The sequence below is a fragment of the Hypanus sabinus genome, chromosome 26 (assembly GCF_030144855.1).
Source record: "Hypanus sabinus isolate sHypSab1 chromosome 26, sHypSab1.hap1, whole genome shotgun sequence".
NCBI classification, from domain to species: domain Eukaryota; kingdom Metazoa; phylum Chordata; class Chondrichthyes; order Myliobatiformes; family Dasyatidae; genus Hypanus; species Hypanus sabinus.
Window position 1 is genome coordinate 32,436,547 of NC_082731.1, and position 25,729 is coordinate 32,462,275.

General features: G+C 41.3%; 1 protein-coding gene across 1 annotated transcript in view; it reads right to left on the minus strand.

Annotated features, from left to right (window-relative positions):
• The window catches only part of LOC132381739 (ryanodine receptor 1-like), a 500,293-nt gene that overhangs the window by 206,322 nt on the left and 268,242 nt on the right, over positions 1–25,729 (minus strand). The window contains exons 58-61 of the mRNA XM_059951310.1: positions 22,687–22,810; positions 17,061–17,176; positions 15,625–15,692; positions 13,073–13,194 (exon numbers count right to left, since the gene is read on the minus strand). Coding sequence (XP_059807293.1) covers positions 13,073–13,194; positions 15,625–15,692; positions 17,061–17,176; positions 22,687–22,810 — 430 coding nt within the window. The remainder of the gene's footprint in view (positions 1–13,072; positions 13,195–15,624; positions 15,693–17,060; positions 17,177–22,686; positions 22,811–25,729) is intronic.

A 25,729-nucleotide genomic window follows, 5' to 3' on the forward strand; every position in this document is an offset into this window, starting at 1 on the left:
ACCTCAAAGTCCTGATATGGTGCAATGATCTGTATGGATGGCGTTCAAACCAACGTTTTGGTACATGTGACAACAATAAACCGATTAATTACCAAAGCTCAGCCCTTGTAGTTGCTCTCTGAACGAATCCCACAGCCTAACATTTTGTGTGACCACCACAGGTCCAATTGAACTTACAGCCTTGCTGACAAATCCTTCCAAAGAGTGGAAGATTCTGCAAGAGTTCAGTCGTCTTCAGGTAGTACATCCTGAAGCCCCACTCCCAGACAATCTGATGGATTTTTAACAGGTCGTGATTAGCGTATCACAATTATTATTTTAAATATTATTATTAATGTTAAATAATAATACATGTAATAATTTTAAAGCACACAGTATTTACTGGATGAAGATTAGAATACCCTATCCAGACTGGGCAAGTGCTCAGATCAGCACACCTGACCTCCGTCACTGGTCTCAGCGCAAGGGAGAGAAGCCAGGAGCACAGGAATCCACTGGGAGGAACTAGTCAAACTGCCAGCACAAAAAAAAAATGCTTTGGTCAAAAATTACAGTGCCTTTCCAGAAAGCCTCTGCGACTGAATCCTCAACTTCTTCATTGGCGGGCCTTAGTCAATGAGGATTGGGAACAACGTTCCCTCACTGACCAACAACATGGTGCACTTCAAGCTGCATGCTTAACCCTGCTCTACTCCTCTACGTGGCCTAGTGGATAAGGCATCGGCCTAGTGATCTGAAGGTCACTAGTTCGAGCCTTAGCTGAGGCTGCGTGTGTGTCCTTGAGCAAGGCACTTAACCACACGTTGCTCTGCGATGACACCGGTGCCAAGCTGCTTGGGTCCTAGTGCCCTTCCCTTGCACAACATCGGTGGTGTGGAGAGGGGAAGGCTTGCAGCTTGGGCAACTGCCGGTCTCCCATACAACCCTGCCCAGGCCTGCGCCCTAGAAACTTTCCAAGGCGCAAATCCATGGTCTCTGGAGACTCATGGATGCCTGTAACTCCTCTACACACAGCTCCATTGCCATATAAGTCAGCCGACAGGAGCAAGATGGGACACTTGGTTGAGTGGTGGGATATCTCTAACTTCAATATCAGTAATATTAAAGAGCTGATTTTTCACTTTAGAATAGGGAGGGGAAAACATGCCCATTCTACATTGGGGTTCATTTGAGGCAGCAGTTCTAAATTCCTGGGTGTTAACATGTCAGATGACCTGTCCTGTGCCCAGCACACAGAAGTAATAACCATATAACAATTACAGCACGGAACAGGCCATCTCGGCCCTTCTAGTCCGTGACGAACGCTTACTCTCATCGAGTCCCACCAACCTGCACTCAGCCCATAACCTTCCATTCCTTTGCTGTCCATATACCTATCCAAATTTTTTTTAAATGACAAAATCGAACCTGCCTCTATCACTTCTACTGGAAGCTCGTTCCACGCAGCTACCACTCTCTGAGTAAAGAAGTTCCCCCTCGTGTTACCCCTAAACTTCTGCCCCTTAACTCTCAACTCATGTCCTCTTGTTTGAATCTCCCCTACTCTCAATGGAAAAAGTGTATTCATGTCAACTCTATCTATCCCCCTCATAATTTTAAATACCTCTATCAAGTCCCCCCTCAACCTTCTACACTCCAAAAAATAAAGACCTAACTTGTTCAACCTTTCTCTGTATCTTAGGTGCTGAAACTCAGGTAACATCCTAGTAAATCTCCTCTGTACTCTCTCTATTTTGTTGATGACATCTTTCCTATAATTCGGTGATCAGAACTGTACACAATACTCCAAATTTGGCCTCACCAAAGCCTTGTACAATTTTAACAACGATGGCACGCCAGTTCTTTACTTTCTCAGAAGGTTAAGGACAATTGGCTTGTCACTGAGCATTCTAACAAACCTCTACAGATGTACTGTTGAGAATATCCTGCCTGGCTGCATTGTGGTCTGGTATGGCAAATGTAGTGTGCAGGAATACGAGGAGCTGCAGGGAGTATTGTACTCAGCCCAATATCCCTCCCACCATCACCGTCAGCAGTATCTACATGAGGCACTGCTTCAAGAAGGCAACATTTACCATCAAAGATCTTCCCCATCCGGCCATGCCATCTTCCCGCAGCTATGACTGGACGAGGTATGGAAATCTAGAGTCACGTCACACCGTGTTCAAGATAAAGTTCTTCCCTTCGACCATTAGGTTCTTGAACCAATCTGCAAAACTTTGATCACTACCTCTGACTACTTTGTGATCTCAGTGACCACTTGATTACTTTGCCCCACAGTGGAATTTTGTTGTTCTAATTTATGTTCTTCCTTGTAAAATTTTGAATATAATTTATATTTAATGTATGCTTTTATTGTGAATGTGGTTTATTTGATGCTATCTGCTTGAAATCTGCAAGATTTCCATTGCACATGTTCTGCATATAAACCTGAGCTTACAGCATCTTCAAAGGCTTTGATTTAAATAGCACTGACAAAAATGCTCAGCCAATGTTCCAATCACATTGAATAAAGACTTCACACTGCAGTTTGTTTAATATTGTGATACGTGTTTAACTGTCTGAGAATGATACACTTTAAAATGATTAAAATGAAACTGGTTGCAAGATGTAAAAACAATCGTGTGACAATTTCCAGTGGACTTCGTCCAGTGGAATTAAAAGCAATTATATACAGCCCATGGGAAATGCAGGGAAAATCTGGGTCAGCAATTGGCTACAATATGGTTTAGGACAGCAATGTTAATATATCCTCATGTTGATCATTGGCAAACTTTACTTCATAATGTTCCTGTGAATTGCCTCACAATTTTTGCCATGTTTTGTTGCAATAAACTCTCAAGATTAAAATGGCTGTCAAAGACTAGTCATTGATCCTGTTTAAGAGCTTAATTACTATATATAAATTAATGAAACATATACCTGGAGTCTCAGGACGGAGGCACTAAGTCAACACAGAACTGGTGTTGATGCTGTCAAATTACAGATGGGATCCCATGAAGCATAAATACCTACCCAGTTTTCTGAAGCAAAACACAGTAAATACTTGCATGTCATTGATTTTATGATGTGCCAAAAGAAAAGAAAAATTCTGGCTGGGTCATAATCTCTGACTGAGTTTGCAGATTAGTCCTAATCTAAGAGCACGAGTCTGAAGATGATCAATAACAGATTCAGAACAAGGAACCTTGAACAGTACTGTAAAGGAACAGGTCCTTTGGCATCCACCATGAAGCCAATATATACTAATACCATCTTCCTGCAGGAAGTCCATATCCGTTGATTCTCTGCCTATTATTTGTCTGTCTAAATGCCTCTTAAAGGTAGCGATCATATTATTTCCCCTGGCAGCGTGTTCTTGACACCTCTCACTTTGCCTTGCCTTGCAAATCTTCTTTGACTTTCCCCCTCTCACCTGAATACAATGCCTAGTGCTCAACATTTCCATCTGGAAAAAAAGAGCCTGACCATCTACCTAATCTAATACTGGTAATTTTATATACTTCACTTCGCAGCCTGTTACACTGAAAATAATCCAGTTATGTCCAACCTCTCCTTATCACCATTTCTGTCCTATCCAGACAAAACTCTGGTGAATTTGTATAATCTCCTTCCTGTACCGGTGTGACTAGGACTGTACACCAAATTTTAAATGGCGAGTACGTTAAAAGACACACTATAAGCAGCAGCATTTTAAAACTAATGTTCAGAAGAAATGATGAACCCTCCACACGATACTATAGTTACTTATCATTCTGCTGGAAGAGGCTTCAGAGGGGTGTTGGTCCACCTTGTGTTGGACCGTAATACCACTCTGAGAGTATTACAGAAACAACTTGACATGCTGACTGAGGTGCTCACCTGAGCTAGTTCCATCTCCCACGTTTGACCAGCGTTCCTCCAAACCTTTCTTGTCCAAGAATGTCTCTTAAACGTTGTAATCGTACTTGCCTCAACTACTCGCTACCAGCTCATTCCACATACACACCACCCTCTACATGAAGAAGTTGCTGCTCAGGTCCCCTTTTAATCTTTCTCCTCTCACCTTAATCCTGTGGTTCTGTTTTCTTTCCTTGGGAAAAGGGCTGAGTATTCAACTTGTCTATGCCCGTTATGACTTTTTCACCTCTTTTAGGTTATCTCTCAGTCTCTTAAGCTCCAAGAAATAAAGGCCTTCCCTGCCCCATCTCTCCCAGAAACTCAATCCTTCGAATTCGAATACTGGCAACATTCTTCTAAACATTCTTTGCAAATTTTCCACCTTAATTACATCCTTCCTGTAATGAAGTGATTGAAGTGGTACACAATACTCCAAGTGCAGCCTTACCAACATCATGGACCCCTGCCCTCTCTTATGCTCACTGCCCCGACAATGCCTCCTTCACTACCCTGTCGACCTGCGATGCCATTTTCAGTGTACTCCTCCTAGGTCCCTGTTTAGACCATAAGACATTGGAGCAGAATTAGGCCATTTGGCCTGTCGAGTCTGTTCCACCATTTGGTCATGACTGATCCACTTCCATATAACCATATGATAATTACAGCATGGAAACAGGCCATCTCAGCCCTTCTAGTCCATGCCAAACTACCTAGTCCCACCCACCTGCACTCAGCCCATAACCCTCCATTCCTTTCCTGTCCATATATCTATCCAATTTTTTTTAAAAATGACAATATCGAACCTGCCTCTACCATTTCTACTAGAAGCTCGTTCCACACAGCTACCACTCTCTGATAAAGAAGTTCCCCCTCGTGTTACCCCTAAACTTTTGCCCCCAACTCTCAACTCATGTCCTCTTGTTTGAATCTCTGCTACTCTCAATGGAAAAAGCCTATCCACGTCAAATCTATCTATGCCCCTCATAATTTTAAATGCCTCTATCAAGACCCCCTCAACCTTCTATGCTCCAAAGAATAAAGACCTAACTTGTTCAACCTTTCTCTGTAACTTAGGTGCTGAAACCAAGGTAACATTCTAGTAAATCTCCTCTGTACTCTCTCTATTTTGTTGACATCTTTCCTATAATTCGGTGACCAGAACTGTATACAATACTCCAAATTCGGCCTTAACAATGCCTTGTACAATTTTAACATTACATCCCAACTCCTATACTCAATGCTCTGATTTATAAAGGCCAACATCCCAAAAGCTTTCTTCACCACCCTATCCACATGAGATTCCACTTTCAGGGAACTATGCACCATTATTCCTAGATCACTCTGTTCTACTGCATTCCTCAGTGCCCTACCATTTTCCATGTTTGTCCTATTTGGATTATTCCTACCAAAATGTAGCACCTCACACTTATCAGCATTAAACTCCATCTGCTATTGTTCAGCCCATTCTTCTAACTGGCCTAAATCTCTCTGCAAGCTTTGAAAACCCACTTCATTATCCACAACACCACCTATCTTAGTATCATCTGCATACTTACTAATCCAATTTACCACCCCATCATCTAGATCATTAATATATATGACAAACAACATTGGGCCCAGTACAGATCCCTGAGGCACACCACTAGTCACTGGCCTCCAACCTGACAGTTATCCACCACTACTCTCTGGCATCTCCCATCCAGCCACTGTTGAATCCATTTTACTAGTTCAATATTAATACCTAACGATTGAACCTTCCTAACTAACCTTCTATGTGGAACCTTGTCAAAGGCCTTACTGAAGTCCATATAGATAACATCCACTGCTTTACCCTCGTCAACTTTCCTAGTAACCTCTTCAAAAAATTCAATAAGATTTGTCAAACATGACTGTTCCTAATCAGACCCTGTGTATCCAGATAATTATATTTACCATCTCTAAGAATACTTTCCATTAATTTATCCACCACTAACGTCAAACTTACAGGCCGATAATTGTTAGTATTACTCTTAGAACACTTTTTAAACAATGGAACCACATGAGCAATACACCAATCTTCCAGCACCATCCTCGTTTCTAATGACATTTGAAATATTTCTGTCAGAACCCTGCTATTTCTACACTAACTTCCCTCAAGGTCCTAGGGAATATCCTGTCAGGACCCGGAGACTTATTCACTTTTATATTCTTTAAAGAGCTAGTACTTCCTCTTCTTTAATCATCATAGTTTCCATAACTACCCTACTTGTTTCCCTTACTTTACACAATTCAATATCCTTCTCCTTAGTGAATACTGAAGAAAAGAAATTGTTCAAAATCTCCCCCATCTCTTTTGGCTCCACACATAGCTGTCCACTCTGATTCTCTAAGGGACCAATTTTATCCCACACTATCCTTTTGCTATTAATATAACTGTAGAAACTATTGGACAAAAACCACAACATAATCCATTGGATTTATTTTCACCTTACTTGCCAAAGCAACCTTGTATCTTCTTTTAGCTTTTCTAATTTTTTTCTTAAGATTCTTCTTACACTCTTTATATTCCTCGAGCACCTCATTTACTCCATGCTGCCTATATTTATTGTAGATCTCTCTCTTTTTCCGAATCAAGTTTCCAATATCCCTTGAAAACCATGGCTCTCTGAAACTTTTAACCTTTCCTTTCAATCTTTCCTTTCACCCTAATAGGAACATGAAGATTCTGTACCCTCAAAATTTCACCTTTAAATGACCTCCATTTCTCTATTACATCCTTCCCATAAAACAAATTGTCCCAATCCACTCCTTCTAAACCTTTCACATCTCCTCAAAGTTAGCCTTTCTCCAATCAAAAATCTCAACCCTGGATCCAGTCCTATCCTTCTCCATAATTGTATTGAAACGAATGGCATTGTGATCGCTGGAGCCGAAGTGCTCCCCAACACCTACCTCCGTCACCTGACCTATCTCATTCCCTAACATGAGATCCAACACTGCCCCTTCTCTAGTTGGTACCTCTATGTACTGCTGCTAAAAACTATCCTGCACACATTTTACAAACTCCAAACCATCCATCCCTTTTACAGTATGGGCTTCCCAGCCTATGTACGGAAAATTAAAATCTCCCACAATCGCAACCTTGTGCTTACTACAAATACCTGATATCTCCTTACAAATTTGCTCCTCCAATTCTCGCTCCCCGTTAGGTGGTCTATAATATACCCCTATAAGTGCTACTACACCTTTCCCATTCCTCAATTCCACCCAAATAGTCTCCTAAGACGAGCCCTCTAATCTATTCTGCCAGAGTACTGCTATAATATTTACTCTGACAAGCAATGCCACACGTCCCCCTCTTGCCCTTCCGATTCTATCACACCTGAAGCAACGAAATCCAGGAATATTTAGTTGCCAATCACACCCCTCCTGCAACTATGTTTCACTAATGGCTACAACATCATATTTCTCTCCCAACTTCATTCTCCTGCCTTTTCTTTGTATCCTTATCAATGATCTATTAACCTCCACCATAAATACACTCAATGACCTGGCCTCCACAGCCGTTTGTGGCAACAGATTCCACAGATTCACCACGCTCTGGCTCAAGAATGTATTGTTTATTTCAACAATACACTGCTGAAATTTAAATTAAATTTTACATACATCAGTCTCCAGCCTATTTAGGTTGGAAGACTAAGGGTATACTACGATTTTTCGATTTATTCTTGGATAATTGTTTCATGTCTTTTGAACTATTATCTAACAAATATAATTTGCCTAGATCCCTCTTTTTTAGATATTTACAGATTAGGAACTTTTTAAACACTGTGCTTCCTACCTTTCCAAATCTGGATTCTATGGGTATTTTGGAGAAAATTTTAGAATTAAATCCTTTTCAGAAAGGTGTAATAGCTACTGTTTACAATATAATTATGAAAATACGTTCAGATGTATCATAAAATTAAGAATGACTGGGAAAGGGAACTTAAGTTTACTATACCTATTGAGAAATGGGAATAAATTCTTCAATTAGTTAATTCATCCTCTATATGTTCCAAACTTTCATTGATACAGTTTAAAGTTGTGCACAGGGCTCATATGTCCAAGGATAAATTAGCAAGTTATTATTCCCATATAAATTCTATATGTGACAGATGTCATTTTGAGACAGCCTCTCTACTTCATATGTTTTGGTCATGTCCGTCTTTGGAAAAATATTGGAAAACTATCTTCGATATTATTTCAACGGTATTGAGTATTGATTTACAACCTCACCCTATTACCACAATTTTTGGTTTACCAATGATAGAGCCAATTCATTTATTTCCTTCAGCTTGTCGGATGATTGCATTTCTTACATTAACAACTAAAAGATCTATTTTGTTGAATTGGAAAGAGATTAATCCCCCTACCACATTTCAATGGTTTTCTCAAACTATGTTATGTTTAAACTTGGAAAAAATTAGAAGCATTATATATAATCCTTCTATTAAACTTGAAAAGACTTAGAGACCATTTATTCAATATTTTCATAAGGTGTAATTTGACCTTTTCCTAAACCTATTTTTTTTCCTGATATTATACATGTAGAGTGGATCGGAGTTGAGGACACTTACGATTCTTTTCCTTTTCTTAGATATTATAAACAGCCCATGTTTCTTTTTCTTTTTTTTAGTTAGTGGTTAGCTCTGGATAGATTAGCTTTTAGGTTTTTTTTGTTTGGGGTATATAATTTTTCTTCTTTTTCTGTTTCTTTTCCTTATTATATTTGTACCACGTATGATTTTGGGAGACTAATTCTCTTGTACTTATTGTTTATATATCCATCTATGTTAATTTTTAATAATGTAAATCCAGGAATTATGTATCAATGTTTATGTTTAATATGTTGATATCAATAAAAAGATAGAAAAAGAAAGAAATTTTACATACCTCTAGCTCAGAGATTTTCAATTTTATGTTGCAATGACAATTAAAAGCAGCAAAATTTGAGCAACTTTAATGGAAAATAGTTGAGATCACTGAATGCAAGTTGCATTAGAAAGGGGAAGAGTACTTGGTGAGAAGAATGGGTAAGATTTCAGAGATGGCATTTATCAAATTTGGAGTCTGGGTTTCGCCTTCATCTGTATGAAAAGTTATTGAATTTAACAAGCAATTTAGCTGAAGAATAACTTCTGCAGAAAATTTATAACAGCAGCAGGCATGTACTTCTCTGAGAACCTTAATGTAAACTAAAGCGTACACTAAAGCCTTTCATTAAACAGAGAATAATGGATGGCTGGCAACAATTCGTCACAATTAATCTGAAAATGAGAAGCAGATTATGTCAAACCACAAGAGCACCCTCCAGCAAATAATAAATTGTACTGAACCTCATGAGATGACAGCCACAAAATTACAATTTTATCCACTTGAGTTTGATTTTCTTTTCCTTTTCTCCAGCTGGCAGGGAAACGAGGACTTGTAACAGGAGTTTAAACATTTCATACAATACTTTCTCAGATTACCGAACAATATATAACTAATGGCCAAGACAATATATGTCATGGTTATTTAAACATATTGCAGATATTAAAAGTAGCAAGTTCACTTAATGCTCTCATGGCAGTTTATTGTTTGTCATATTGTTTGATGGATTAATTTACAACATTGCATTTTTTCCTCAAATAACCACAATATTTTAACTGCATTTATGCTTTTAGTACAGCTTGAGTGCAGACTGGATTAAGGCTGTGCCAGGGCTAAATGTAGAGCCTGAAATTGAAGTCGAATACAGTTAAATAACCACCTTGAACTGGCACCATGAAGTTAAGGCATTTGTTTTCCACCCCCACCCCCCCCCCCCATTGCTCAAATGTCAGTATGGCTGACTTTAGCCTGCATGGAAAATATCTGGAGACATTTACATTTTGAAGGCATTTGATATTGAGACTCTGGTTAAGAAAAGGAAGAGGCATACAATGTGAATAAACAATTGGGATCTGGAAGACAAGATGAGGCAAAATCCCAGGGAGCGGTGTCTCAGAAAGGCAGCTTCCATTATTGAGGACCTCCAGCACCTAGGGCATGCCCTTTTCTCACTGTCACCATCAGGTAGGAGGTACAGAAGCCTGAAGACACACACTCAGCGATTCAGGAACAGCTTCTTCCCCTCTGCCATCCGATTCCTAAATGCTGGGATCTAAGTTGATTGTAACTTATATAAATAACTTGGAAGTGATTGTTTATAAGTTTGCAGATGATAGTAAAATAGGTGGTGTCATTGATAGTGTAGAAGGTTAGGAAAAATTACAGCTACGTGGTCTGAGGGAGGGCAAATAATTTTCAACCCAGATGAGAGAAAATCTGCAGATGCGGGAAATCAAAGAAATGCATATGAAATTCTGGAGGAACTCAGCAAGCCAGGCAGCATCTGTGGGAAAGAGTAAACACTTTTGGGCCAATACCCTTCATCAGGACTGGCGATTCCTAAATGGACATTGAAGCTTTGGATACTAGTTCATTTTTTTTAATATACATTATTTCTGTTTTTTGCACATTTTTAAAAATCTATTCGATATACATAACTGATTTACTTGTTTATTTATTATGTTTTATTTATTTATTTATTTTATTTCTCTTTCAAAGACTGCCTCAAAGTGTCCCTCAAAGACCTCAACATCAATCCCAGTAGCTGGGAATCGCTTGCTCTGGACCGCCCAACCTGGTGGAGCAGGACCACTAAAGGAGCGTATGCAGCAGAAATCAGACGCACCGCAGAGGCTCAGAGGAAACGCACCGAGCACGAGGCTCGAGCCACCTCCACTTCCACTGCAGCACCTACCCTCATGTGTCCCACATGTGGGCGAGCTTTCAGGGCCCAGATTGGCCTCACCAGTCACCTCCGGACCCACAGACACAAACCCACCACCTGACAGAAGTCGTGGTCGTCTTCGACTCCGAAGGACGAACAACAACAACAACCTACTAAAGTAGGTACTTTAGTATCTACCTACTAAGGTAGGTAGGTATATTGTTCTACCTATACAATGGTAGGACCCTGGGGAACGTTATGGAGCCCAGTGACCTAGAGTACAAGAGCACAGTTCACTGAAATCACCATTACATGTAGAGAGGGTGGCGAAGAAAGCACTTGGCATGGTAACCTTCATCAGTTGGGCATTGATTAGGAAATTATCTTGCAGTTGTATAAAATAGTGGGTGTATTGTGTACAGTTTTGGCTGCCCTCTTATTGGAAATTTAGAAAGGGTACAAGAAGATTTTCCAGGAGTGCCCTGGAGTTAGAGGCTTGAGTTACCAGGAGAAGTTGCATAGACTAGGATTTTAATCCCTGGAATGTACGACACTGCGGAGTGATTGATAGAGGTATACAAAGTCACGAGGAGCATAGACAGATTGAATGCATGTGATCTTTTCTCAGGGATGGGCTGCTAAAAGAAGGAGGGCATAGGTTTAAGGTCAGAGGTGAGAGGTTCTTAAAGAACACCAGGGGCAGCTCCTTTTACGCAAAGGGTGGTGTTTTGGAACGAGCTGCTGGAAATAACAGTTGAGATGGGTACATGAGCAATACTTAAAAGCCATTTTGATAAGTACATGGATAGGAGAGATTTAGAAGGCGACCAACCAAATGTGGGTAGTTGGGACTAACTGGGCAACACAGTCAGCTTGGATGAGTCAGGCCGAAGGGTTCGTTTCTAAGCTGTATGACTCTGCCGATTAAGAGTGTCTCTGCATTTACTTAGCTGCTCAAAATTGGTTATTTCTGGTATACGCGATTTTGTTTCACCCTCTTTATATGTGTTGGCTTTGTGGTGTGTCTTCCGAGGGGTGGAGTGTATCCAGAGATACTGGCCAAGTGACAGATGCACTGCCACCTGGCTGGTCGGAGGACACACCACACGCCAATCAACATTTGGTGCACTGCCACCTGGCTGGTCGGAGGACACACCACACGCCAATCAACATTTGGTGCACTGCCACCTGGCTGGTCGGAGGACACACCACACGCCAATCAATATTTGGTGCACTGCCACCTGGCTGGTCGGAGGACACACCACACCCCAATCAACATTTGGTGCACTGCCACCTGGCTGGTCGGAGGACACACCACACCCCAATCAACATTTGGTGCACTGCCACCTGGCTGGTCGGAGGACACACCACACCCCAATCAACATTTGGTGCACTGCCACCTGGCTGGTCGGAGGACACACCACATGCCAATCAACATTTGGTGCTCTGCCACCTGGCTGGTCGGAGGACACACCACACCCCAATCAACATTTGGTGTACTGCCACCTGGCTGGTCGGAGGACACACCACACGCCAATCAACATTTGGTGTACTGCCACCTGGCTGGTCGGAGGACACACCACACCCCAATCAACATTTGGTGTACTGCCACCTGGCTGGTCGGAGGACACACCACACGCCAATCAACATTTGGTGCACTGCCACCTGGCTGGTCGGAGGACACACCACATGCCAATCAACATTTGGTGCACTGCCATCTGGCTGGTCGGAGGACACACCACACGCCAATCAACACTTGGTCCCTCCCAACTAATCAATGCACACCTAAATTATTGGTCACCTTAATTGGATTATCTCGCCCAGCCCCATGCTATAAAAGGTGAGACGTACCTGGCTTGGCCTTTCTTACAGACCACTACATTGGAGGTAAGTGCATTGATTTATGCTTGGGAAGGTCTATTGTTTGTCCTGGTAAGGGAGCTGCAGCTATCCAAGGTCAAGGGGGATAGCTGTTGTAGTGCTTTTCCCTTGTTCTTTGTTTGTGTAACCGTACCCTGTCCCCACACCGCTTCCTGTGTATTGTAGTTGCTTGTGTTGACCCGACTTCCCCTTGTAAATAAATTCCTTATTATTAAAACTGTGTGTGTCCAGGCCTCTACTGTTGAGACTCAAAGAACCAGTTATTTTCCATCACAACATTTGGCGCTATCACTTTATGATAACTAATAGTTAAAAGCAAAATTTGCCAGTTCCTGAACCCTGTTGCAAACAGTACTGATCTAGTTGGACTGATGTACACTTTTATAGTCATTTGTTAGCTAAGTCAATTGAATAAGGGAAGGAAAACTGTCTTAGAAAGAAAACGTGATACATTAGTGCTTCTGCTATTTAAAACTTTGCAACTTTATGAAATAAGTAACGTATAGAACTTGCGTCACTGCTGGTACCACGTACCTGGCTATCATTTCCTTCTCTTTGTTTGAGGCATGTCCTCCACTGCCCAAGAGCTGAGCTGGAGTAGAAAGGAAGTATAAACAATGGTTCTTGAAGTATTGATTTATCAATGGGAGCAAAATCTGAGGGGAAAAATGCATTAGAAGTTGAAATTTCAGTTTGGAGATGCTGCATTTGTAGACATTTTGTGTTTATTATATTAATCACGATGTTAATGCATTATTGAATGCATCTCCAAGTCACTCGATGAATTTAGGCATACTGCGATTCCTAATCTTAACAGTATTCAAGTACCATGCATAATTCCATGCTAAAAACATTAGAGAATTTTCATGAAGCTTCACACTTAGCTCTGATGCTCTGTTATTTCAGATAAAATGGACTGTAGTTTTGAACAAAACAAAGGTTTTAAGATTCATTTTATACATTGATAGAATAAAATTATAGAATTATTACAGCGGGAATTGAGGTCATGTGGCCCATCCAGATTTATAGAGACTGGCATTCAGTCAGTCCCGTTCCCTAACTTGTTTCCTATAACCCTGCTTTTGTTTTTCTCCTGTAACTATCTGTTTAGTTTAATTGGAATTGCTTTGAGACCCTTAATTCCAGGATATGACTCATGGAATTGATCCTTTTAATTTTGAATCTCTATCCTCCACCTTTCAACTCTTACCAATCCATAGTTTTTGTTTTTTCGCTCTTTATCTCCTCTATTGTTTTGGACACTCTGATAAATTTCCCTTCAATCTTCTCTGCTCTAAACGCAACAATCCCAGCTTTCCCAGACAAGGGATGAACAATTGGGCCCATTCCCCCAAATTGTTTCTAAACATTTCCTGGGCTTCCAGTTTCTCTCTGTAGCATGTGGGTGCATGTTCCAATTGCCAGTTTTGACCTCCTGAAGTTTCTGGTCATTATACGTCTGAACTGCATATTGCCTGCACATTTGGAAATGTTTCTTTGAATCAATTCTTAAATATGAGCACAGTTTTAAAACTAATCCTAAGAACACTGCACGCTTTCTTCTAGCTCAAAAGTAAGCTGCTTCCCATGACTCTGGTTTTTGTCCCAAACATAATTCAATGTGCATATGACGCTGCCCTTCCTTTCCACTGGGCTTCAGTTCTAATAAATATCAAATATTTTTTGAAAATCTACATATTGTGCAGCAACTACATTGCCCTCATACACCCTCTCAAATTTTTTAAACAATCTACTGATCATGCTTAAGGACTTCCACTTTGGCTACATTCTGGAATCTAAGTAGAGAATGCACTGCATTTCCATTCAATATCATTAGCCAAATGATCATTATATTATTAAAGTAATGCATATCATTAAAGTAATGCATTTCATCACTCACAATTATTGCTTCAGAGTGCATTTTTTTATTAAAAGTTTTGTTTGATATTTTAGATAACGGTGATGCAGCTTTGTTAATACCTTTGAAAATAGGTTAACCAGGTTATTTCTTTATTTAGCAATACAGTGTGGAGCAGGCCCTTCCTCCCCTTCGAGCCACACTGCCCCAGCATCCCACTACCCCAATTAATCCTAACCTAATCACAGCACGATTTACAATGACCAATTTTTGGATTGCGGGAGGAAACCCGAGCACCTGGGGGAAAACACGCGCCTTCCGTGGGGGGAACGTAGAGTGACCCCTCACAGAACTGAACTGCGAACTCTGGAAAACCCTGAGCTGTAACAGTGCTACTCTAACCTCTACGCTGCCATGGCACCCACAACATGTCAGTAACAATTAACTAGATGCTAAAATCACTGAGTTTTAAAATTGTGAACAGCTGTGTTTCAAAATATTTTGGCAAATCTAGGTGATCTAAATGTAATGATAGTTTGGCACACTAAAAGTGGGTGAAATCCAAGCTCTATGCATATAGCTAGACCAAGGTTAGCTTCTAATTTTACTACCCAATGCAATATTGCACAATGATACGAATGAGAATCTGATTTGATTTGACCACAGCATCTAACAGTGATTCGATGTCTGTAATATATGCACAGCTGGGTACCATTGAAGCCAATGTGCAGTTTACAATTTGAAGCTACAAAGTTTAAGTATTATTTATGTTTGATTCATTCTACTTCTAACTTCAGCTGAAAATCACACTGACATGGTTTTGCCTTCTTCATACAATATAAGCATTCATATTTGCAATAATCCCTGACCTTTCCTTTCAATATTGCATTGTTTGGAGGAGGATAGATCAGTGGTTCCAGTATGAGCAAATCAAAAAGAGGAATCAGGAGCCAAATCTAATCCTAGAAACTGTGCCATTTCCAGATATGAGTTCTACCTGATTACTGTGGCAGCAAAATCTGAGATAGCAAAGAATCCGAGAGGCATATTTTGCTGATTATTTTTTAATTGAGTGACAATACGTTCAAGCTACTGTAAACAAGACTTGCTAATCTGAATAAGAACAATACCTATTTTCATTCAATAATTTAATCGATAATACAATTGTTCATAAATGATCCCTTCTGCTCGTCACTCAGCGATGCAATTAAAAAGCTCTCACACATACCTTTACAAAGAACTTGATCTCCTGCTCATGAGGGGATTTCTCAACTCTTCCACTGCTCACAACAGCCTCTGTGTTGAAGAAGGAAAGGCACCATTGGTACATCATTAATTTTCTGATTAAACGTAGGTTCAAATTGCAGTTGTGTCCAAATTATATCAAAATGTAGGATTAAAAAAGCGTGTTCTCTATACAAGAATGGAGAATAAATCTAATAATTTTCAAGCTCTCATTAACAGCTGTTAAAAGTAGCTCTAAATACATTTATCTACGCTGTTCTTGTCTCCTTCAACCAATGAATCTAATGTACTAGTTAGTAAATCTATGACCCTGAAAGTATAGCTGAAAAAGCATGAATTAAAATTTTTAAAGCTTGCTCCTGATACCTATCCAAATCACTGAAATATGATAGCCAGATGTGATTCCATAATAGAACACCATGACCACTGGTTATGCAAAAAAAAAATCTTTTATGTAATTCCATTTCCTTATAGAATCAAAGTATTATTTTTTATCTAGTCCCATCATATTAAATTTGTTGGAAATTAGGTATTAGGGGTTAATGGTGTTGTGTTTAGTCTGAAATCCTCATTAGGAGGCTTCAAACGATAGGATCAATAGAACTTGTGTGCTTTCAACACACACAAAACACTGGTGGAACTCTTGCATGCTTTAATTGTTTGCATGATTTGTGTTTTTTTTCCTCTTTTAATGCACATTGGGTGTTGGTCTTTCCTTTTTGTAATTAACACACACAAAATGCTGGAAGAACTCAACAGGCCAGGCAGCATTTATTGAAAAAAGTACAGTTGACGTTTCAGGCTGAGACCCTTTGGCAGGACATTCCAGCATCTGCAGATTTTCTGTAGTTTTCTCTTTTTATAAAATAAAAGGTTCTTTTGGGTTTCTTGCTTTGTGGCTGCCTGTAAGCAGACAAATCTCAAGGTTGTATAATTTATACAGACTTTGATAATAAATATACTTTGAATCATTAGGGTTATTTGGACATTGCTCTTTCACTAAAATGCTGCAGAGACAATGACCACAGTATCCTGCACTGGTGATACAGGGTTGCTGAGATAATGACATTAAAATATTATGAGGGAGAACAAGATAGACAGTGGCAAACTTTTCCTTACGCAGGTATGTCTTTCACCAGAGTGCACAGATTTAAGTTAAGGGATATTTATAGAGGATAGAAGAATTTTTTTTCCACCCGGAGGATGGTTGGAATTTTGGCATACTGCCCAAGAGGCTGATGGAGACACAATGCTTAATAATCTTGACTTTGAGGGAAAATTTCCTCCCTGGCTGTTGTAAAATCTTTAAGCCTTTGATCCTCATGTGTGGGATGAAAACTGAGCACCAGAGTGTACGCAACTCAACTTAGCATTTGTTATTGAATATTAAAGTAAATATAGTAGTTTCACAACTTGTACCTATATGCAAAACAAACTCTTGAGCTACGTCCAACCACTGCAACAATTTCTTCAGAAAACCATAGGCAAATCTCTTCTCGATTGAGGATGTGTCTAATTCCATATCCTTCATTCCTCTATAAAAGATTAAAAACAATTCCTATTTTACATACATAATAAATATTATCTGTTGATACCTTAGAAGTGTTTCAAGTACAATGAGTTATTTTGTCTCCAAAGTGAGACTATCTTTTGAGACTGGCTGCTCTTCACGAGCCAGTCAACATGCCCTTTGATCTGGTGGCAATGAATAGGTTAATCCAATAGTTATGAAAACGGAATTGTGACAGCATAGTTTAGTACCAGTTCTTCCACACATGTCATTAGCATGGCAGTTCAATTCGTTACCTGTTTTCCAAACTTCCCCTAGTCAGAATTTTGGCTAACTGGCATGTAATTTCTTGCTTTCTGTCTCCCTCTTTGAATAAAGGGGTTATATTTGCTATAATTCCAACCTAATAGAACCTTCCCAGAATTAAAGGAATGTGTAAAGTTAAAACCTCTGCATCAAACACCTCATCAGCAACTTTATTTAGGACCAAAAGATGATGTCGATTAGGATCCAGAGACTTGTCAGCCCACAGCCCTAGTCATTAGAAATTTCCTGATTTCCTCGCTCTCTCCTAACCCCTAAATTCACAGCTAATTCTGAGATGCAACTTGCATTCTCTATAATGAAGACTGATGAAAAATTCCTGTTTAAATCATCTGCAGTCTCCCTATTTTACATTATTATTTCACATGACCAGCCTTCTTAATGTTTTGTAAAATTCTTTGGAAACTCTTTCCATATTCCAGGCAAGCTATATCTCTGACTTTTTTTTTTGTTGCTGAACAAATGATATTGTTCAATGAGCTGGCCACGGTGACAGTTCCAAGGTGAATTGCTGTTGTCCAGGAAAGTTAAAGCTGGGACTTCTGCATACCTGCCATAGGTTTGGGACGTATGAAGTGGCCAAAGCTGGTGCTTATGTTCCCATCCAGTCACAAGACTCCACATGAAATAAGATGGTCAGCATTGATCGTGTCCCAAGCTCAGTGGCAGCAACTTACTTAACAACCAGCGGAGTATCAGCGTCAATTGCTATGGTGTTGATTCTTGTTTTGGATGGCACTGTGGTGGAGCGAACAGAACCATTTCCTTTGAGTGTCAGAGACTCTGGTTCAGTGGGGTTGAACGGAACTCCCTGCTCAGAGAGTTTGCACATTCTCCCTGTGACTGTGCCAGTTTCCTCCTGAGTCCCAAACACTCTCAGGTTGGTAGGTTAACAGGCTGCTGAAATTTGCCCTACTTGTTGGTAAGAGGTAGATTTTGAGGGTTGCTGATGAGGATGTGGGATTAATATAGGAGTATAAAATAGAGAGAGCACAGAGGAGATTTACTAGAACGTTACCTGGGTTTCGGCACCTAAGTTACAGAGAAAGGTTGAACAAGTTAGGTCTTTATTCTTTGGAGCGTAGAAGGTTGAGGGGGGACTTGATAGAGGTATTTAAAATTATGAGGGGGATAGATCGAGTTGATATGGATAGGCTTTTTCCATTGAGAGTGGGGGAGATTCAAACAAGAGGACATGAGTTGAGAGTTAGGGGGCAAAAGTTTAGGGGTAACATGAGGGGGAACTTCTTTACTGTGTGGAACGAGCTTCTAGTAGAAGTGGTAGAGGCGGGTTCGATATTGTCATTTAAAAAAAATTGGATAGGTTTATGGACAGGAAAGGAATGGAGGGTCATGGGCTGAGTGCAGGTCGGTGGGACTAGGTGAGAGTAAGCGTTCGGCACAGACTAGAAGGGCTGAGATGGCCTGTTTCCGTGCTGTAATTGTTATATTGTTATAGTATAGAAGGCTGGAGATGATCAGTGTGGATTTGATGGGCTGAAGGGTCTGTTTTCATGCTGCATCTCTCTCTGACTATGACTGCTGGCTGCACTTGGCTATGACATTTCATCAATGTAATACTGTGCACTCCAGCACTCTAATGACAGAAACATTCTCTGCAGGAAGTGAAAAGTGGTAAAGGCTACTTCTGGCTTATCTGTAATGCTCCAGAAATTCAACTAAGCTTGAGTTGTATTTCACTGTCAAACCCATTTCTTTTGTCACCTTCTGCACTGATTAAATGCCCTTGTTGGGCAGTCTTTCATTGACTCTGTTATAGTTACTTTTCTGTAGATTTGTTGAGTATGCCTACAACAAATTGACCCTCAGGGTAGTATATAGTGACATATATGTGCTTTGATGATAAAATTTACTTTCAACTTCAGCTGATGTCCTTTAGAAATACTGGAATGAGTGGGATAATGGATCAGCCTTGTGGAGGTGACTCGATGGGCCAAATGGCTTAATTCTGCTCACATGTCTTATGGTCTGATGTAAACAAATTCATTGTTCCAGGAACTACCTTCATTGATCACTCCTGGGGGAAGAAAAACATGATTCTGAGCCCAAGTCCAAAACTTTGGGCTCCCACTCTCCTTACACAAATGACATGTAAAAATGTTTCAACAATCACAACAAATTACATCTGGTTAATCACAAATCACAAGCATCTGGTTAAATAGCTGCAGCTCGAGGCCTTTCCTCAGCTCGGTATGGGCACCAGCTGAGTGTTGAGCAGCAAAGTGATGACACATTGGTGTTGGCAAGCAAAGTCAGCTCCAGTCTGTGGGGTACAACTCTGTTAATGTTCAATGCAGTAGGCTGCAGGTCTCGTACTGCAGTGTGCACGAATGTCATAAATACTATTTTGAATCTCTTACGGATAAAACAAGTAGTGTGCTGCGGATAGAATTATGTCATTATTGTTTTAATAGAATCTTTAAGCAATGGATTATTAGTCACAAGAATTTCATTATAGCACCTGCTCAAAAAATGTAATGTCGGAGGTAATTATTCGTGCATTCTTACTTTTTACAACCTCTCCTTTTGAATGAAAGAAATAGAATTATACAGCTCAGGAACAAGCCATTCACCCCAACTCCTCCTCATTGACCAATAAGCTCCCCAGTCTCACTTGACTGCATTTGGTCTGTATCTTAGGTCTTTCATATCAATGAACCTGCACAAATTGTACCTTCCTCTACCACTTCTCCTAACAGTGTCCTGAGTGCAGGGAAAAGCTTGCTTCTCTGATCCACAATAAATCATCCCACCTATCACGTTAAGTCTATTCCCTCTAGTTTTGGACTCCCCTACCCTGGGAAAGGTACTGTGACCATTCACACTATCTATGCCTCTCACCATTTTGGAAATCTCTATAAGGTCAGGCCTCAACCTCTTTCACTCCGTGGAAAACAGTCCCAACCTATTCAGTCTCTCCTTATTACTCAAGCACGGATAACATTCTCATGAAATTTATCTGCTCTCTTCTCAAGACCAAAACTACAGTCAATATTCCATGTGAAGTCTCACCTATGTCTTGTACAGTTGTAAATATGACATCACAACACTTGTACTCAGTACCCAGTCTGATGAAGGCAAATGTTCCAAATGTATTCTTCACCACCATGTCCACCTGTGTCACCACTTTCAGGGAACTATGGACTTATAACCCCAGGTCTCTCTGTTCTACAACACATCCTTGGGTCATTCCATTCACTGTCTGCATCTTCCTCTCAGTTAACTTCCCAATATGTGTGTAGTGTAGGCCTCCGTTAGTCTCAATAGACCACAGATTTGCACTTTGGAAAGTTTCCAGGACGCAAGCCTGGGCAAGGTTTTTAATGGAAGACCGGCAGTTGCCCAGGCTGCAAGTCTCCCCTCTCCACGCCATCGGTGTTGTCCAAGGGAAGGGCATTAGGACCCATACAGCTTGGCACTGGTGTCGTCGCAGAGCAATGTGTGGTTAAGTGCCTTGCTCAAGGACACACATGCAGCCTCAGCCAAGGCTCGAACTAGCAACCTTCAGATAACTAGATGAGCACCTTAACCCACTTGGCCACGCGCCAACACTCCCAATATGTATCACTTCATAAATCTGCCAATCCTACACCCTGTTGCAACCTTAGCCAACGTTCTTCTCTGTCTATCACACCACCAATTTTAGTATCATCTTCAAAGTTACCAATCAGGTCATCTAGACTCAGTGGCCATTTTTTAAAGCACTGGATTGAAACCAGTGTAGTCTTCTAACGCTGTTGTCCATCCACTTCAAGATTCGACATGTTGTGCATGCAGCGATGTTGTTCTGCACTCCACTGTTGTAACACGTGGTTACTTGAGTCACTGTCAGCTTGAACCAGTCTGACCATTCTCCTCTGACCTCTCTCATCAACAAGGCATTTCTGTCCACGGAATTGTCACTCACTGGATGGTTTCAGTTTTTCGCACCAATCTCTGTAAACTCAGGAGACAGCTGTGTATGAAAATCCCAGTAGATCGTAAGTTTCTGAGATACTGAAACCACCATATCTGGCACCATCAATCAGTCCGTGGTCAAAGTCACTCGGATCACATCTCATCCCCATCCTGATGTTTGGTCTGAATAACAACCGAACCTCTTGACAAGTCTGCATGCCTTTATGCACTGAGTTATTGCCACACAACTGGCTGATTAGATATTAGCGAGCAGGTGTACAGGTGTAGCTAATAAAGTGGTCTCTGAGAGTCCTTTCCATCCAATAGTCAATATATATGACAAAGAGGTAGATGGAGCTCGTCAGCCTGGGAAGGGAATCCATCCAAGAGAGGGAAAACTCTGATCTCAAACCTCCGCTGCCTTACGGCCACACCCACTCATGGGGAAGGCTTCGGGAGTAAACCCTGAGGACAAATCCGGAGCTGGAGTCCCTAAGGCAGTCCGACGTTGTCTTCAACCTCGTTCCGGCAACTCCTGTGATGACACCGGTGCCAAGCTGTATCGGCCCTTGCCCTTCCCTTGGTGGCATGGTGAGGGGAGACTTGCTGCTTGGGCAACTGCCGGTCTCTCATACAACCTCGCCCAGGCCTGCGACCTGGAAACCGTTCCAGGTGCAGGTCCGTGGTCTCGCGAGACTATCGGATGCCATCATCACGGCAAAGAGGGTACCTAGCACCAAACCCGGTAGCCACTGGTCATAGACCTCAAATCTGAAAATACATCCACCTGTACCACCCTGCCATTAAATTTAATCTGTATCCAATGATCCCATGTGATCTTATTTTCTGAACCAGCCTACTCTATGGAACCTTGTCAAAGCCCTTGTTAGGGTCCATGTAGACAAAAAACAATGTGCTGGAGGAACTCAGTGGACTGAGTGGTGCTTGTGGGTTGAAAGGAATTGTTAACGTTCCATATTGAATGGACTTGACTTCTTTCCCCCCACAGATGCTGCTCAGCCCACTGAGTTCCCCCGGCAGGTGGCTTGTTGACCCTGACTCCAGCATCTGTCGCCTCCTGTGTCTCCATGTAGCTAATATCTATTGTTTTGGCCCTGATCATTCCCATTGGTTACCTGTGCAATAAATGCAATTAAATTCATGAGTCACGATTTCCCATAGACCAAGTCATGTAGCTTATTCCTAATTAATAATCCATTTGCACATTATTAGAACCTTTAAATATGGATATAGCAAGTAAATAATGATTAAAGTGCCTGCAGATAAATCTACCTTGTTACAGCATATCCATGCATCTGCAGGAACTTGAGCAATTCATGAGCCTTCTCCCTGTCCCGAGCTTTCTCTTTAGCAGTCAGTGTGTCGTATGGCACCAAAAGTGGATGAGTTCCGCCACCTAATTTAAAACATGAAAGGCAGATATCGAAAGGAGAAAATGTGAGAAATAAAAACAAAGTGGACAAACAGAAGTCAAGGCAAACATCTGAAAAATGTAATTAATTATAGGAGCGGCAAGTAGTTAAACTAAGGATGAGGGAAGAGAAGTGTAAAGGGTAAATATTGGTCTTTGTTTCCTTAAGCTTACTTACTTACTGCCCGTTACACAGCGGGGGGGGGGGGGGGGGGGTTAGGTCAGCACTGAAGGTCCTCCATCTTTGTTTGTCCATACCATCACACTCAGATGTAGAAGGATTCTTCATTGTTGTTTCTATAACAATTCTCTTTGAACAGTCAGGGTTGTTAGCCCTGAGCTGAACCCCCAAAACTGGGAGGACCGGTGGATCGCTCTTAGTCTGGCCTTTACCCTTTCACCTGTTTGGCACGGGCGACCCTACCAAGAGCCAAAGCACTAGGCCCTGACTCTAGCCAACATAGCTCCCCGGATCATTAAGACACGCAAGCTTCCACACCCTACTACAGGGTTGTGATACTCTCGGAGGAGTTTCCTTAAGCACAGAGCCAATATTTTTAACAACTGCTTCCAAACCTGCCTCCCATTCATATCAGCTGAAGTAGTTGTGGATGACCTGAATTCTCATGTAATCAAGTTTCTTAGCATTCTTCTAGAGAAAACGATCTGGAATGGATTTTTGTTGGGAAACAGTTACAAAAGTTGGGTTGCATCAGAAGGAAAAGGATACGTGGAATATAAGAAAACAATGGAAAAGAGAAAATAAATGAGGATCACGCAAAAAACGCTGGAGGAACTCAGCAGGTTAGGCAGCGTCTATGGAAATTAATAGATTGTCGACAGTTGGGGCCAAGACCCTTCTTCAGGACTGGGAGGGGTGGGATGATACAGGGAGAAAAGATGAGCTACGAGGATAAGCTAGCCAAGAATATAAAGGAGGATAGTAAAAGCTTCTGTAGGTATGTGAAGAGAAAAAATTAGTTAAGACCAAAGTTGGACCCTTGAAAGCAGAAAAGGGAGAATTTATTATGGGGAACAAGTAAATGGCAGACGAGTTGAACAGGTACTTTGGATCTGTCTTCACTAGGGAAGACACAGTCAATCTCCCATATGTAATAGTGGCCAGAGGACCTAGGGTAACGAAGGAACTGAAGGAAATTCACATTAGGCAGAAAATGGTGTTGGGTAAGCTGATGGAACTGAAGGCTGATAAATCCCCAGGGCCTGATGGTCTGCATCCCAGGGTACTTAAGGAGGTGGCTCTAGAAAGCATGGATGCATTGGTAATCATTTTCCAATGTTCTATAGATTCAGGATCAGTTCCTCAGGATTGGAGGTTAGCTAATGTTATCCCACTTTTTAAGAAAGGGGGGAGAGAGAAAACAGGGAATTATAGACCAGTCAGCCTGACATCAGTAGTGGGGAAGATGCTGGAGTCAATTATAAAAGATGAAATAGTGGCACATTTGGATAACAGTAACAGGATCAGTCTGAGTCAGCATGGATTTACGAAGGGGAAATCATGTTTGACCTATCTTCTGGAACTTTTTGAGGATGTAACTATGAAAATGGACAAGGGAGAGCCAGTGGATGTAGTGTACCTGGACTTTTAGAAAGCATTTGATAAGGTCCAAAATAGGAGATTAGTGGGCAAAATTAAAGCACATGGTATTGGGGGTAGGGTACTAACGTGGATAGAAAATTGTTTGGCAGACAGGAAACAAAGTGTAGGGATTAACGGGTCCTTTTCAGAATTGCAGGCTGTGACTAGTGGGATACCACAAGGCTCGGTGCTGGGACCTCAGCTATTTACAATATACATTAATGATTTAGATGAAGGGATTAAAAGTAACATTAGCAAATTTGCAGATGACACAAAGCTGGGTGGCAGTGTGAAATATGTGGAGGATGTTAGGAGAATGCAGAGTGACTTGGACAGGTTGGGTGAGTGGGCAGATGCATGGCAGATGCAGTTTAATGTGGATAAATGTGAGGTTATCCACTTTGGTTGCAAGAACAGGAAGGCAGATTACTATCTGAATAGTGTCAAGTTAGGAAAAGGGGAAGTACGACAAGATCTAGTTCATCAGTCACTGGAAATAAGCATGCAGGTACAGCAGGCAGTGGAGAAAGCTAATGGCATGTTGGTCTTCATAACAAGGGGAGTTGAGCATAAGAGCAAAGAGGTCCTTTTGCAGCTGTACAGGGCCCTGGTGAGACCACACCTGGAGTATTGTGTGCAGTTTTGGGCTCCAAATTTGAGGAAGGACATTCTTGCTATTGAGGGAGTGCAGCGTAGATTCACGAGGTTAATTCCTGGGATGGCGGGACTGTCATATGTTGAAAGATTGGAGCGACTGGACTTGTATGCACTGGAATTTAGAAGAATGAGAGGGGATCTGATTGAAACATATAAGATTATTAAGAGATTGGACACTCTAGAGGCAGGAAACATGTTTCCAATGTTGGGAGTCCAGAACCAGAGGCCACAGTTAAGAATAAGGGGTAGGCCATTTAGAACGGAGTTCAGGAAAAACTTTTTCACCCAGAGAGTTGTGGATCTGCCTCAGAAGGCAGCGGAGGCCAATTCTCTGGATGCTTTCAAGAAAGACTTAGAGCTCTTAAGGACAGCGGAGTCGAGGGATATGGGGAGAAGGCAGGAACGGGGTACTGATTGTGGATGATCAGCCATGATCACATTGAATGGCAGTGCTGGATCAAAGGGCCGAATGGCCTATTCCTGCACCTATTGTCCATTGTATATTGTCTAATGATGGCAGAATTCAAAGTTGGGGGGAGGAGAAGGTTAGCGAGAAAGTGATGGGTGAAGCCAGGTGGGTGGGAAAGGTCAGGGGCTGGAGAAGAGGGAATCTGATTAGAGAGGAGAGTGGACCAAAAGGGGAA